Source organism: Rhamphochromis longiceps, linkage group LG8 (genome assembly GCF_057381845.1).
Source record: "Rhamphochromis longiceps isolate RC_006_pf linkage group LG8, R_longiceps_female_GT1.1, whole genome shotgun sequence".
Lineage (NCBI taxonomy): Eukaryota > Metazoa > Chordata > Actinopteri > Cichliformes > Cichlidae > Rhamphochromis > Rhamphochromis longiceps.
The window spans coordinates 13,960,400-13,975,783 of NC_140564.1; the positions used below are offsets into that span (position 1 = coordinate 13,960,400).

At 40.3% G+C, this 15,384-nt stretch overlaps 1 protein-coding gene across 4 annotated transcripts in view; it reads left to right on the forward strand.

Moving 5' to 3' along the window:
• mapk8b (mitogen-activated protein kinase 8b) overlaps positions 1-15,242 on the forward strand; it is a 34,892-nt gene extending 19,650 nt beyond the window's left edge. Inside the window, exons 5-12 of one of the 4 annotated variants that reach the window (XM_085415876.1) lie at positions 619-784; positions 2,028-2,138; positions 2,899-2,970; positions 4,741-4,923; positions 7,340-7,464; positions 8,471-8,534; positions 10,305-10,382; positions 10,856-15,242. In XM_085415876.1, coding sequence (XP_085272002.1) covers positions 619-784; positions 2,028-2,138; positions 2,899-2,970; positions 4,741-4,923; positions 7,340-7,464; positions 8,471-8,534; positions 10,305-10,382; positions 10,856-11,046 — 990 coding nt within the window. In that variant the 3' untranslated portion in view covers positions 11,047-15,242. Of the gene's footprint in view, positions 1-618; positions 785-2,027; positions 2,139-2,898; positions 2,971-4,740; positions 4,924-7,339; positions 7,465-8,470; positions 8,535-10,304; positions 10,383-10,850 lie in introns of all 4 variants that reach the window. The other 3 variants (XM_085415874.1, XM_085415873.1, XM_085415875.1) reach the window with 3 other exon arrangements.
• The last annotated feature ends 142 nt before the right edge of the window (positions 15,243-15,384 follow it).

Here is a 15,384-nt window from a genome sequence, read left to right on the forward strand (position 1 = left end):
CAAAACCAGACGAGGCTCATTAAGATGTTATCAGATTAGCCTGCATGCAAATAAGATTGAAAGGGGGAAATTATTGCAATAAATCACCTGGCATATGGCCAGGTTATAGCCATAGGCAATGAGTCTTTATCGCAGGATTGCTTATAGTTCCTCTCGATTCTGTCAGGTTAGCTTCAGAAGAGAGGAGACACCCTTGAGCAGATGGGCTGTTTTTTAAGTTCTTGTAAGGAAGCATTGCCAAAAAAAAAGCACACAGGGAAATGAACACACTGAACTCAAGAGAACAGATAAACAAGGATGAAATGGTGTAACCAAACAAAACAAAGACTTTGTGGTTACAGTGATTCATCATCCTTTCGGTGGGTATCAGCTTTTCATTTAGTAGAGGAGAGAATGATCGCCTCTTCTGAGGGAAAACAAACCCTGATATTTGAGCCCCATTACACCAGCGACTGTTTCCCCCATATATAGACATTTCTAGGAATATTTGTCCCTGCACCAAAAAAAAGTCTCCTTGCAAAGCGAGTTTGATTTTCAGTCAAGTCTTTTAGTTGTCTTTTGTGAAATGTTTAATCTATGTCAGGTTGTAACTTTTGCGGTGGTGTTGTGTTTGAACAGGACCTGAAACCCAGCAACATCGTGGTAAAGTCCGACTGCACACTGAAGATTCTGGACTTTGGTTTGGCCCGGACGGCCGCCACTGGTCTCCTCATGACGCCCTACGTGGTGACGCGTTACTACCGCGCCCCTGAAGTCATCCTGGGAATGGGCTACCAGGCCAACGGTAAGTGCAGGAAGTGGATGAAGCGGCTTCTTGACAGCGACCGGCTAATGAGGAGCTGCTGCCTGGCCTGCTGCATGGCCCTCACCCCCTGAGATGTTTCAGGATCACTTCCCAAACACTCTCTCCCACACACAGGCACACACTCCCTTTTCCTGTAAAGGTTACGCTCAGGGGGGGGAGTTGGCATGTGTGGCATCGGTGCTTTGTGGGGAACTTCCTGTCTGAGGACTGTGGTGCCCAGCAGTGTTTTAGCATGTGTTTGATGTTTTATTAACAGGTTGCCTGAGCTCAGCTCAGCTAAGCCAAAAAGTAAACCTCAGTATGAATACAGGCACTAATGCATGCTTCAGCAGTTTCACCGTGCACCCCTGCTTGAAACACATCACAGTTTGAGCAAGGCAGTCTGAAGCGCAGAAGTTGACGTATGGTATAATATGTCATATTGATCCATTAGATGCCAGAGCACCAATATCATATAGTTGAGCAGAAAGATTAGTAGAGGACTAGGAGGACTGTGCTGTGAATTAGTGCAGCCCAAAGCTAGCAGAGATGAAACAAAACATAAGAGATGTACTGCGATATGTGATTAAAACCTATCACCACTAAAACCTCAGTTCTGTATATAGATAAAAATCTATAACAGTGCAGTAAAAGCTAGGGAGACGCATTGGGTGCAGCTGTGGTGCCGGTGGTTTGTGTTAGATGAGCATTTCCTTTTAAGAAGATGGCCTTGTTGTGGGAAGTCTGAGATTCTCTGCTGTGATTGTGTGAGACATTGACATTATCAGCACTGAGCTGCAGACACTGTAAGGTGAATGCCAGCACAGCTCATTAGGTTACCGTAATACTGGACATAAAATGTCTAGAGAAGCCCACGAGTGCAACAGTTTTGTTATAATGTTCTGTCCCAGTAAGGAAATAAAGACTGAATTCATTGGCTAATAACATGCTGAGAGTCAGGTGGAAGCAAAAACACTAAATGTAATTGGAGAGCTGCACTGTTTGTTTGTTACTTTTAAAATTCTGTTGATTTAAAGTGTACATATTGCCCTAGAGCACAGGTGCAGGTAGTACAAGTCCCCTCTCAAAAAACAATTAGAGGGTCTCATAAAAACTAATGCTCATCAGAAACACTGACCTGATTCTTTTTTTTTCCTGCTGACTTGTTGCATCTTTCTTTCTTATTTTATTTCATTGTTTTGGGTTATTCTCTTCTCCCTCCTTTGATGCTGCGCATATGTAGTGGATATTTGGGCTGTGGGCTGCATTATGGCAGAAATGGTTCGCCACAAAATCCTTTTTCCAGGAAGGGATTGTATCCTTGAGCTGCTTGTAGCAGTGTCTGGCATTTCATGTGAAATGAAGATGGCCTCAAAACAGTCACCTTTTCAGATCTTCTTTTGTTTCCTGATTTTTATTTTTTGTTATTTTTCTTTCTCATCAAATACATCGCAGCTATAGAAATTCTGTTTCTTGGATTTGCCTGACACCTTGACTTGCAGCCGCCCACCTGCTCTTCCTGCAGATCCACTGGCTTGACTCCCTCCTCACTCACTCGAGCAGCAACACTGTTGCTTCGAGCACCATGACTGTCACACGAAAGACCTGAAATAGAATTGATAGTTTGCTCTGCCATAGCTGAGAAGTGAACTGCATAAAATGCCCTCCAGTATCCTCGAACTGCTTAGCGTATGGCTTTTGTTGTAATGTGAAAGAAAAACTCTTAATCTAAAATTTAACACAAAAAAATGATTTCTTGGCATCATTAGATAACACTTTCCAGCTTAAGTTGCAGTGAGGATACAGAGAACATTAAATTGCATTTTTGCAAAAAAACAAAGTTCTCATAAATGTTAAAAGTCATGGTCTGAAGGAGAAGTAAACATACATTTTTGCAGCTATGATGGAGACAAACACCTGTTAAACACTGATCCAGGTGTGAGAGTGCTCTCAGATGCATGCAGGTCATTTTGCGTCATGTGTCACCTTGCACGAACATCATCGTGTTTATGGATTATAATTTCCCCTCTCCTCTTGTTCTTATTTTCATTTTTGTTTTCCATTTGGTTTTCAGTCCTGCATGCTAATTCGGTGGTTGTCATTTCATTTTTCAGTTGATGTCTGGTCTGTTGGCTGTATCATGGCTGAAATGGTCCGGGGTAGTGTGTTGTTTCCAGGCACTGATCGTATCCTTAAGTTGAACCTCCATCCAAACCCCCGTCCTCCTCAAACGACCGTTGTCCCATCCTCTGTCTGACATCTTGTTCATATCTTTGCACACAAAAGGGGGGGAAAAAAACCTGCCAAACCTGCTGTTTAATGAGCGATGACGACATTGCGCTCAGGGTCGACATTCATCACTCGCAGTGGCAGAGCTGGAAGAATTGTAGCCATCTTTCATGGCAAATGCTGGCTTCTTACAGCAGGAAAAGTACAAGTTTAATTATGTGGTGACAAGAATAATGGCTCCAATCTATTTAGGTGACCCAGTAAGTCTTATTACACCAAGGTTAGCACTTCTATTATGCTGTATCAGACCCTGTTCAATATAAATGGTTCTAACAAGAAAGTAAACATGCACTACAACCCTATTTGATCCCACTAGAGAAACTGTGAAGCAGTGGAGGGAAAGAATACAGGCATTTTATGCCCTGATTCAAAAAGGTCCCTATATAACAACATATTGTTAAAGAGCTCCTTTGTTTAGTAGTTATGGGTTTTTATTAATGGGCTGATCATGATGTCACCAACTAGTTCCTAGTCTTAAACTTCAATACGACATTAGAATTTCATCATCTAGGTGTATTATGTATCAGACTGTAAAACTGCACATTCACTGACTATCAGTCCGCAGTTGCTAGAATATCCTAAACAATCCTGCTTTCTGACACTTAAAGTAACAAAAATTCACATAATGGACTTAAAGTTTTATTCAGAATAAGTGACTGAGCCCATAAGATCAGGAAAGTATTTACCGAGGTAAATACAAACTTTTACTACAAACTTTCAAACAAGGCTTTTTGCAAACACCAGTATCGCCCCCTGTTGGACACTAGAGAGAATGCTGGTTTTAGGCCCTCCCCAATTGGTTTTAGTTTAAGATCCAAAAGCCAGCTCCACCTTTTATGTGGAAAAAAAGGCCACTCTGTAGCTTTGTGTCAATGCCATCCTCTTTAAATTAAGTCAAGGATGATATTGTCAATTGATTTGTTTTTATCGGATCTTTTTAGCAGTGTAGGGTGTTTGGTTGAAAACATGGCTTAAAGGCTAGCTTCCTCATTAGCTTACTACTAGGATGCTAGCAGTCGGTAGCTTTGATTTGTCTTTATGCAAATTATTTACATTCACAAAAGCTGCTAAACAACAGACTAAAGGATAAAGAAAAAAAAAAATCAATCATAGCAAATGTACTTTGGCATTAGGAACTTAACAACCAGAGCTTTTTGTTTTCTCAAGGCTAGGTTTCTCCTTCTGTTTGTTCATTCATGTTTGAGGATGAACAAAGATGTGAACAAGCAGTCTGAATGTGTTATCTGTCCTTACATGTGTGTGACTTGTATTTCCAACATCTGGATGTCTTACAGGTGAACCTCACATTGCTTCACTTGACGTCTAGCTATGCAGAGTGCAGATGTTTGAAATATGTGTGTGTATTGTTTTTTTCAGATTGTGTGTATCCCACTCAGCCCATCCTAACAGGTTTCTACAGGAATAATGTGCAAACGAAAATCGTTTAGTTTCAAAGCTGTGTTGTAGCTATTTGTGGTTGTAGTCATTTGCTTTCGTTCTTTTTTTGTTTTGTTTTGTTTTGTTTTGTTTTGTTTGAGCTTTCTTTATCAGCTCAGTATTTGGGGAACATGTCCAAACCAGATCAAACATTCCTCAAACTTCTCTCAAACTGGAGCATCTTGTTTTCCAATCCAGCCGTACGCTTTTCTTAACACTATAACCAAAAGATATTGACCAGTGGAACAAGGTGATCGAGCAGCTGGGGACGCCATCTCAGGAGTTCCTGATGAAGCTCAACCAGTCCGTGAGGACCTATGTGGAGAACCGGCCACGGTATGCTGGCTACAGCTTCGAGAAGCTCTTCCCTGATGTCCTGTTTCCTGCAGACTCTGAGCACAATAAACTGAAAGGTAGGGGTGTCTTGTAAATTCTTACTCAAGCATAAGAAGGTAATGAGTGTTGAAACAGTTTTGGTGGATGGTTGTTAGTAGGAGCAATGAGGCAGTCATTAGTTATGCCACAGTGTGTTTCCGTTTTACTGCTTGAAACCACTGTTGTAAAGCTGTGTTGTTCTTTTTTTAATGTAGAATTTATCATCTGTGACCTTTTAGAGGGTTTTTTTTTGGGGGGGGGGGGGTTGTTTTTGCATTTGGAAGTGTAACAAATGAGTCCGTGGGTAGTCAGTGAGTACACATTCAAGGACGTATAGATATGAACTTCTCCTCCACATGTGCTTTGGGTTTGCAACCTAACAAATATCTGCTGACAGCAAAGCCAAAGCAAGATCACTGCTCGGCGGCAGTCTTTGCTTAACCACTTATTCTAGAAGCCGGCAGCACCAAAGTTGTTTCTTCTGTGAAGAGGAATTCACCTCAAGCGTGTCTTTCTCTGTAAATGCAGAGGTGGTGACAGGAACACTCACAGTGAGTGCCACAGAGCTGTTGTAAGATGTCGCAAAAAAAAAAAGTCGTTCTTTTTCAGTCCTTGTTACTTCACAGAGGTAGGAACGTGTGATGACAGTGTGTTCCCCCCTTAAGTTCTCTGCTTTAACAACATCAATTAGCTGTGATGACTCACTCTGTCAGGTTTCATACAGAATGTGAAACAATGTGTGATAATCAGGGCGGATGTCCTTGACAGGCTCAAATGGAGACAAAAGTGGATACATGTTCTCTGTTGAAAAGGCAAAAACCTCGGTGAGTTTCCCATCTTGGATAGCATCGGGGAGCAGTGTTTTGAAAGCTGGCTTTATTTGTTCTAAAGGCTTTGTGCAGTTTTTTTTCTAGTTTAAGGTCTGTGTGAGTCGGTGTCAAAACCCTAAAATAGACATCACAGGTACAAACCTCTGAGTGAGCAAATAAGCTCTAATCATGTACCGTTCAGACTTTTTGCTTGGGAGGGATAGCCAATCACAAGAAAGTTTAATTCTCTCAGTCATACAGGATTGGTTCATGACTTCCTATTAACCTCCGTTAGTTTAGGGTAGAATATGTATTCCCTGGGTAAAAATGGTCACAAAGACTACGCTGCACCAAAAACCACCTTGTGGACCTCACAACAGGAATTATTGTGATTTGTGGTGCTTTTCCGTACACTCAGCCATTTTCACCAATATTAGCGTTCCCCCATGTGCCAAATCCCACTTTAACCCTTGACTGCTCTTTTTTTTCTGTTTAGGTGTAGAGGCAAAGAAAAACAAAAAACGTTTGTATTCCCATGGACTGCTACATTTTATCATTATATAATTAAAAGAACAAGAGCTTCAGTTAGCTTGGCACGAAAAAAGCTGGTAGAAATGTCCTTCAAAGAGCTGCTTTTTACTATTTTGGGTATATTTCAGAGCTTGTACATTTTCACTTTTACTTGAATAAAGAAGTTTAATGAGTTAAAAAAAAAACCCACCTTGTGATTGCTTTGATTGCTAGTAGATTGGCACAGTCGCCCGTGGTTTGATGCCCAAACTTGCTAGCCAATCAACAAGCAGTAGTGAAACTTGAAAAAGTGTGGTGCAGAGAATTTTAGCCCTGAAAGTAAAAGTTGTCTTACTGCTGAAATCAATCAATGACACAGCTTTTACTCTGAAGCTGAACGTGCTCTGTTTCTGAGTGGCATCTCACTCTTCAGTTTCACTGCTGCTTAGCAACTAGTTGGTGAATGTTTGCAAACAAGTTGGCAACAACGAGCAAACTCCTGTAATCCTTCACGATTAGTAGATTAGTCACACAGAGGTCACTTGTAGTCTCTATGTGAGTGAGGCCTTAACTTAAAAAGGAATGGTCAGTGTGATTCAGATAGAGGCAAACTTAGGGTCACAGAATAAGACAAATGGGGATTAATCTCAACTGTGAACCCCCAACCAATTTTGGCAGATGGCCTCCCTTTACCTGAGCCTGGTTCTGCTGGAGGTTTCTTCCTTTTTAAAGAGTTTTTCTTTCCCACTGTCACCACCTGCTCTCTCATAGGGGGTTGTCTGATTGTTGGGGTTTTCTCACTACTATTGAAGGGACCTCACAATATAAAGAATATTGAAGGGACTGTTGTGATTTGACGCTGTATTAGGAAAGAAAATGGGTCTGAAAATATACATTTGGAGCTTAATATAAGCAGAATTTTTCCTTTATGGAAAAACAGGACTTTATAAGTGGTACCACGAAAATTATGTTATGAATTTTTTCCCTTCCTCATGGATACTCATTCGTTTACATTTCAAAGCGGTTGCTGCCTACATTGTTTCCTGCACCAACATCCCATCTCAACAGGAAATGCATCTCATCAACCAAGCCGCACACTCCTGCATATTTTTTATGTTCAATTATTTCCTTTCAGCGAGCCAAGCCCGTGACCTCCTATCAAAGATGCTGGTAATAGATGCATCAAAGCGGATCTCAGTGGATGAGGCTCTCCAGCACCCCTATATCAACGTGTGGTACGACCCAACTGAGGTGGAGGCAGTAAGTACTTGAGTTTCGTGTATTTTCATTGCATTCCTGTTTGAGTGATAATCACATGGAAGTGGTTATCACTGCTAATAGCATCTATGTTCATTGATTATGGCAATCACACCTGAGCTCTACCCATTTCAGACCTCTTAAAAAATCCTTAATGTGCAACATCAAAGCCGCTCTAAGTGTAATATAATTTACTTTAGGCTGGAATATATCCCTCATATTGAATAGCTGATGGGAAAATTCGATTTAAGGGTCTTTTGAAGTTTAGCAGGAATGCCGCAATGTAGCTTTCCTCTGTAGAACATTGAACATTTTCCTGTAAAACAAGTGAAAAGGTAAAGTTTAACACCTTTCAAATGCCATTTTAAGCTCCCTTTTCTGTCTCAAGACTACAAACTGTAAAGCTGTGTCTTTGTGCTTCAGTCTCTAAAATTGAGATGGTGACAAATGTGAAGCCTCTCCTTGGAAACGCTGTGACTCAGCCAGTGCAGATTGATTTTTGACTGCGTTTTGGCAGATTGGGAAATGAGGCGAATTGTTGCTTTTTCCTCCTCTCCCCTGCCTGAAGGCTGATGGGTCAGATGGGTTTGAGTCTCAGTGACCTCTGACCTCATGGTCAGAGGTCAGATTTTATGAAAACCTTGTGAACACTTGAAGAAGGTGATGTAGTAATACCATAGGTGTGTCTAATAGCAGGCTGAGGGTACCACTTGTAGTCGCCAGTATTTTTCAACTCGGGATTCACTGAGTCCGAGACATCCTCATACACCTGCTGTATGTGAATGACTTCTGTAAATTTGACCTCTGGTTTGGTAACACTCATAAATCAGAGGCTACTAGCGTCGGCGTTTGTCTCTTAAAGAGGCAGCATCAGCATCTTCTCTTTGCTCTGTTAAATGTTTGAAAAGGGAAAGGTTTAAGCTATGGCCTGAGTCTATAATGTGTGCGGATGTGATATGAATGTGTGACCATTTGGTAAAAAGACACATTATTCTGTTTTTCTTTCCAGCCACCACCGGTGATCACAGACAAGCAGCTGGATGAGCGGGAGCACACAGTGGAGGAATGGAAAGGTAGGAAGGATCCTCTCCTCTCCTGTCATAAGTACTTAGCCGTTTACAGGGTGAGGCATAAGGTTGGTCTAGCTTTGTGCTTCACAGCCTGTGGGACATTTAATCTTTGTTCTGGAAGGGAGTTGCATGTTTTCCTCTGCACAGTCTGTCAGAAACCATAAATGCCCCAGTGTCAGACACGTAGTCCTCATTTTCTGCTGAAAATAACTCTGTGTCCAAAGCAGCATATTTCCCCCGTTGGTCCCCTCGGCCAGAACATCAGAGCTTTAGTATTTAGTATTAGTATTTATTTATTTATTGTCATTGTCAAGAACAATGAAATTGCGTTTGGGGCTTCCATACAACCCAAAAAAAAAGAAGAAAATAATAAATACCCCTTAAAACCCAAGTGTACATATTTAACCCAGTGTGACTCCAATGCAATAAGACAATCCTTAGCAATAATGTTCGTAGAAATTCAGACAAAGACCTGAGAAACATGACAAAATACAACAATGCAACCCATTCAATATTATTGTACTGTGAGATATGATATCAGATATGATAGTTATCTATTTAAGAAAGAGGGGGGGGGGGGGCAGGAGGGGGAAGAGAATAAAGATATGATGCACCAATGCAGACCAGTTCATTGCTATTAAGAAGTTGGATATGGTTATTGTCCGTGAGAGGGGGGCAGAGAGTTCAGGAGCCTCACAGCCTGTGGATACAGGCTGTTGGCCAGTCTGGATGTTCTGGCCTGTATAGACCTGTACCTTCTCCCTGAGGGCAGCAGATGGACAAGGTGGCGCGCAGGGTGATGTTGGTCCCGCAGGATACTGTGCACCCTCCTCAGACAGCGAGTGGGGAAGATATTACTGATCTCTGGCAGACTTGTTCCAATAATTCTGCCAGCTTCTTTCACCACCCGCTGGAGTGCTTGCTGATCGGCCTTGGTGCAGCTGGGGAACCACACTAGAAATCCATACGTCAGAACGCTGCTGATGGCACAGTTGTAGAAGTTCAACATCAGAGATCTGGGAATGTGTGCGCTCCGCAGTCTCCTCAGGTAGTAGAGGCGCTGTTCAGTTCTCGCTAGCTAATTTGTCCTTAATGACAAACGTTTGATTTTAGTGGTGTTAAGCCTTAAGGATGAATGGGGTGGGCACAGTGTAAGTGCTGCATTAGCTAGCACGACTCTTACATTTAAATACAATCACATCTGTTTTTATGAAACAAAACAAACTGAAAAACAAGCAAAACAAGTAGAACCAGTTTTTCCTTAAACTAATATGCATGTTTTATTATTCAAATTAATTTTAAATGCCGTAAAAACTAAACTGAGTAGCTGTTTTTCTTGTGTCCAGTCACATGTTTAGATTGAGCAAAATGGTGAGCTCATCACTTTAGGTTCAGGTTTTTGGAAATATTTGAGCTTTTTTAGATTTTTTTAATAGTAAAAGAGGTGTTTTCTCCATGTTAGTATTCCTTTGAATATCTTTAAGCTCCCCTGTCCTAGCAGAGCAGTGATAACAACAGGAGGTTCACACCTGAAAGTGTAAATGTGACACACAGATGGCTTGAAGACACACTGTCCCATTTCTGTCTCCTTAGAGTGAAATGTTCCCGTGTAAACTGGGCATTCATTTATTACCATTTTTTAGTCTGAAGCTTTTTGCCAAAAGAAGAAAAACATTTGTGCATGACCTCATCTTAAAACTGTCTTTCACCCTTTTTTTCTTCTTCAGTTTTTAAAGTGATCTGAATAAATGGCTTTCATTGTGTTTGTTACAGAGTTGATATATAAAGAAGTGCTAGACTGGGAAGAAAGGACGAAGAACGGCGTCATCAGGGGACAGCCGGCGTCCATAGGTTGGTGGACTTTGTTATGTGAGAGAAGGTTTTAAAATGAGTTTGTAATGGAAGAGATGAATATGTTTGCACTGCACAAGACGTCTGCGCATGATCACGGCTGCTGCACTATATTGCAAGTGATTGTAATGTATCTGAGACTAAGATGCTTTCCTTCAGATAACATTTGCAGCGCTTTGATTTCATTTCCGTAATCGCTCTAATGGGAGCAGATGCGAACAGCGTTGGCCCTGACGTGACCCGCGCTCACATTTGTGTTAATTTATTTATTATTTCGGTGAATCTTCAAAGTCGTGTAGATAAACCGGATACATTCAGGCATTTATACGGCATGTGGTTCAGAATGAATCCACTCGTTGGTTTGTCAAATGTAAAAACCAGCCTTCACCATCCCGTCTTTATTAGATCAGCTGCTAAAGCACAATGCTGTTCCGTGACTGACCACAGGCCCATCCCTGCTTCTCATAGCACAGGTGCAGCAGTGAGCAGCAGCCCCCAGCAGCACCACCAGCACCATCCCTCCACTTCTTCCTCCACCTCCGCCAACGATGTCTCCTCAATGTCCACCGACCCGACCCTGACCGACACCGACAGCAGCCTGGAGACGGCGGGCCCTGCCGCCGCCGCTGCTACAGCCTCCGGCCCAATGGGCTGCTGCAGATGACTATCGCCTACACCTGGTTCTGGGCTGGGCCACGCCACCTGGTCACATCCAAGACCACCAGCCCGACACCGGCCCCTAGACCCACCCGCTGTGTTTGCTTCCCCTCCGTGCTCGTCTTCAGTAGTGTAGCTTTAACTAGCTAGCTGTTTGAAACATTTCTGAAAGGACAGATCTTTTTCTTTTTTAATGAAAGCTGTAGTCTTTTTCTTTACTTCTTTTCTTTTTTTAAAAAACAAAAACAAAATTAGGATTTCTTTTCAGTTGAGTCCTAGCTGTAATTTATTGTGGAATTTCTTAATTTTTTCAGAAACCTGAGATGATCAGAGAATTTTTATCATTTCACTATATTCCGGTTTGTATGAGCCAACAGTGAAAATTTAAAGAAATATCTGTAAAATGTTTCAATGTGATTTTTTTTTTTTTTTCTCCACTTGTTAAGCTACTGCTTTTACAATTTGCCATATACGTGTAGATTGAGTTTGTACAGATTTTATTGTAGATGTAGTTTTACTCTTCGATACAAGTTTGCAGTGAGCCATTGAAAACCTAATTTAATTGACGAACTTTGTCTTAGCACTCCCCCCATTTCTATTCTCTCTCCCATAATGTGGATATTAGATCATATGTATATCCTTTTATTTGAACTCTTTTGAGTCAGTACTACATTCTTCATTGTAAATTTTAACTTTAACGAAAGCTTTATAATCAACGTATTTTTCCCATCATTTAAAAATGCTGACATTTTCTCACCATGTGATTTGATTTGATTTTTTTTTTTTTTAACCTCTTACTACAGGATTGGTTATGGCACAGTTAGGTCCTGCAGGATATCCTCTTGATGACTGTCTTCTGTATTATTTTTAAGTGCTTTTAAAGTACCTCTTATCTGCAGATGGCTGTGCGACACGTTGGAAGTAGATAGGCGGAATAGTTTCGGTATCAATTCAGGACTTCAGAATGTTCTTCATTGTGCTTCGGGAGGTTTTTGTAAGACGTAGAGTAGTTTGAGGTTGTGAAGTCGGCGATGGCGTAAGTGGAATGTGTTTCGGTCAAGTAGGGCGACGTGATATTCGAGAACGCATGCGAACGTGTTGATATTTGGCATCTCGGAGCGACAGCGGTTAGGTGTAAAAGGTGTGTGCCTCCTTACTCTCAGATCCCGTTATTAGTAATGTGTTTTTGTTTTTAATTTTCAAATTTTTTTTCGTAATAATCAGCGAACACTTTGCGAACTAGACTTGCCTGTAACTATGGCTCAAACGAACTATCTCTATATAACCTAGCAGCACAAAAACCAGAGTCAAAAGAAACAAATTTTTTCTTACTGTATGCAATAATAGCGTCCTGTTTTAAGTGTATATGATTTTTGTGTTGAAAGGAAAAGTGCCTGTTGTTTGTCATTCATTCCTGAGTGCGTGTAGGAGGGAGCATTTTATCCGTCAGCTTCTGGATAACAACAGTAGTTTCCATGTCAGAGCGGTGACGTGCGAGGGGAGGTCGTAGTTCTCACGAGCGTGTTGTATATTTTTCTACTTGTTTTGGTTTTGGACTGTTGAGCAAGAGACTGCGGTGTCTTGCAGGAGAAGGTGGTGGTGACGTATGCATTGAGGTGCTTATGCATTTGTTGGAGTCATTTCAGAAGAAGAGGCAGTTTTATCAAGGTCTTTCATCAAAGTAAAAAGAAGTGTTTCTTTGCAGTGACAGCAACCAACATATAGAATAATGACAATTTTTATACATGTAATTTTCTTTAAGTAGTTCATTTAATTTGTTGACTGATGGACAGAAAAATTAAGTGCTGGATCAAACTATATGAGCAAACTCTGCGACTGAATTCATGCTAGTATTTTAAAAAGCTTTGGATAAAGTTTAATATTAGAAAGGCAGATTGACACTAGTAGAAAAAAGGCAGAGCCATGCAGCCACATCACATATAGCACATAACACTTGTATTAACTGAAAAGAATGTCCTTGCCATATTGAATCAGCTAGCCATATTAGCTTATTTTCTTGCAGCAAATCTGCCTGCCACCAAATGTTTGCATAATATTTATTTATGTGATGCGCTCTCACGTGGATCGTGGATGCTGACAGCAGAGGAGTACATGCTACAGTGCTAGGATTGTCAAATTGTGTAAGACAACACCGTCTGCATCCTGTTGTTTTCAGTGGTGACATTATCTTTAGACTGTAGCATACACTGTAGCTCCACTCAGGCAACTTCTCTGCCAGATATTTAACCATTTATTAACAGCATGATTTCTCAAATATTAACACCACTGAGGGCCTTGTCGGTGTCAGGTTCTGAATTCGCACCCTATTCATGTTATTGATCTATAACAACTAGTAACTTTACATCTAGTGGTTTTTACTCAATCAGGTTGAACCATAAAATATGTCTAAATAGCTGAAAAATTATCTATAGTAAAATTAACGTAAACGCCTAATATTGCACCACTCTGTGATGGCTAATGCTCGCTAATAGTCCTAAGCTGGACATATTACATAAGCCAGCTAGTTATCCAAAACCTTATCAGATCCAAACTTATCAGATCAACAGTCACACATTATTCAAAACAGATTTTCCCAAAGGGTGGCATGTTTTCTTTCCTGAGCTAGCATGTAATTTATTAGCGAAACAACTGTTGGTTTTGTTTATTGTTTTTTTGTCATGTTACTACCTTCGCTGGTGTCATTTAGCTGCACAGCCAATAGTATTTCATATATCAGCAGACAAACATGGCTATCACTTAGCTGCACAGTTGTTAATATTTTACATTACAAAGCAAAAGCTGGCCCTATCAGTGAGCTACAGGACAGTTAGCATCCAAAATGGCAGCCTGGTGTTAGCTTAATATCTGGTGTGTTAAGAGGCAAATGTTAGCGTTTACACTGAGCTACACTGTATTAAAGTATAAAAGATGGACGCAGTCTCTGTGATGACGTCTACATAAAAACAGGAAAGTGTTTACTGAGGTCAGAGCAGAGTGCTGTTTCTCCGAGCTTTATTTTTAATAGCCGACTCGTGGCTATTAAAAAGATTGCAAGTTTAAGGACAAAGTACAGCGTTAGCAGCTGTGGAGCTTCACCCATACAGCACAACAAAATCAACCTGCAGTCATTTAGTTTCTAACTAAATGTTGTAAACTAAAAATTGATTTTTTTTTAAATGACACAGTTAATGCAGAGAAGCAGTGGTATGCATCAAATTGTCATATTAGCTGAAAAGAAAGATGATGTTCTGTAAAGTGCTCTTAATTTTCTTAGCCCATCGGTAGGAACAAATAATTGGAGTATTTTCTTCTTCTGAGGTTGTTGTTTTTGTCATTATTACATCTCTCAACCACTTTCATTCTGATTCAAGTCAGCTTTGATGAACTACCTCACGCTGAATTTCTGCCTGTTCTTGCATATAGTCGCCTGCAGAATTAGCTATCGAAGACATGTGAATAACAGATTCCATTATTTATTTATTTGAAAGTGTACTATTTGTCGGTTTCAACAGACTTCTAGTTTTGTACATTATGTATACTTCACCTAGAAGTAAGAGAATTGTTATATGTATTTTTTTTTTTTTTTTTTGTTTTCTTTTTGTTTTTGAACTAAATGTGCAATACCTTCAGCAAACTGTGCGAGTAGTATGTGATGGGCCTAGCCTTTGTTAGCTGTCTCCTGAAGGTAAAGAAAATGTTTGGTACTGTCAATCCCTGTTTTGATTTTGTTTTTTTGTTTTTTTAAATGAATAAGATCAGTTTTTATTTCTGTGACTTGTTTATAGTCAAAATGTTACGTATTTGGTCTTACCCGTCAAAAAACAAAGAAACAAAGAAAGTCTTTCACCTGGAGTTTGATGCAGAGACCGAAAGTTCTTTGACTCACACATGGGTGACAGATTTTTGATTTGGGGACATGCTTAGAATAATATTGTTAAGAAACTCACACAAAAAATGAGTCAATACCTACAAGAATTCATTATATGTATGGTGCTGGTTTGTAATGTTTGCTAGTGAATCCAGCCATGCAAGTAGTTTTAAGATTTCCTGGATCTGCGACACCCAAAAAACTGCAACCCACAAAGAAGTGCACTACTAGAATACATGCATTGGGATCTGATGATGCCACCTCTTAAAAACTCAAAAACGGAAAAAAAAATGAAAAAAATAAAATATACTGCAAATAAAACAAATACACTTTGATTCATTCATTGTATGTCTGTGTCTGTGAATAAAGACAAATGCAGTTCTTAAGGGTACTCGCGGTAAATCCCTGCATTTAAATCCTCCCAGAAGTAACTAATACTATCAACAGAATATGTATATTCGGTATAATCTTTATTTA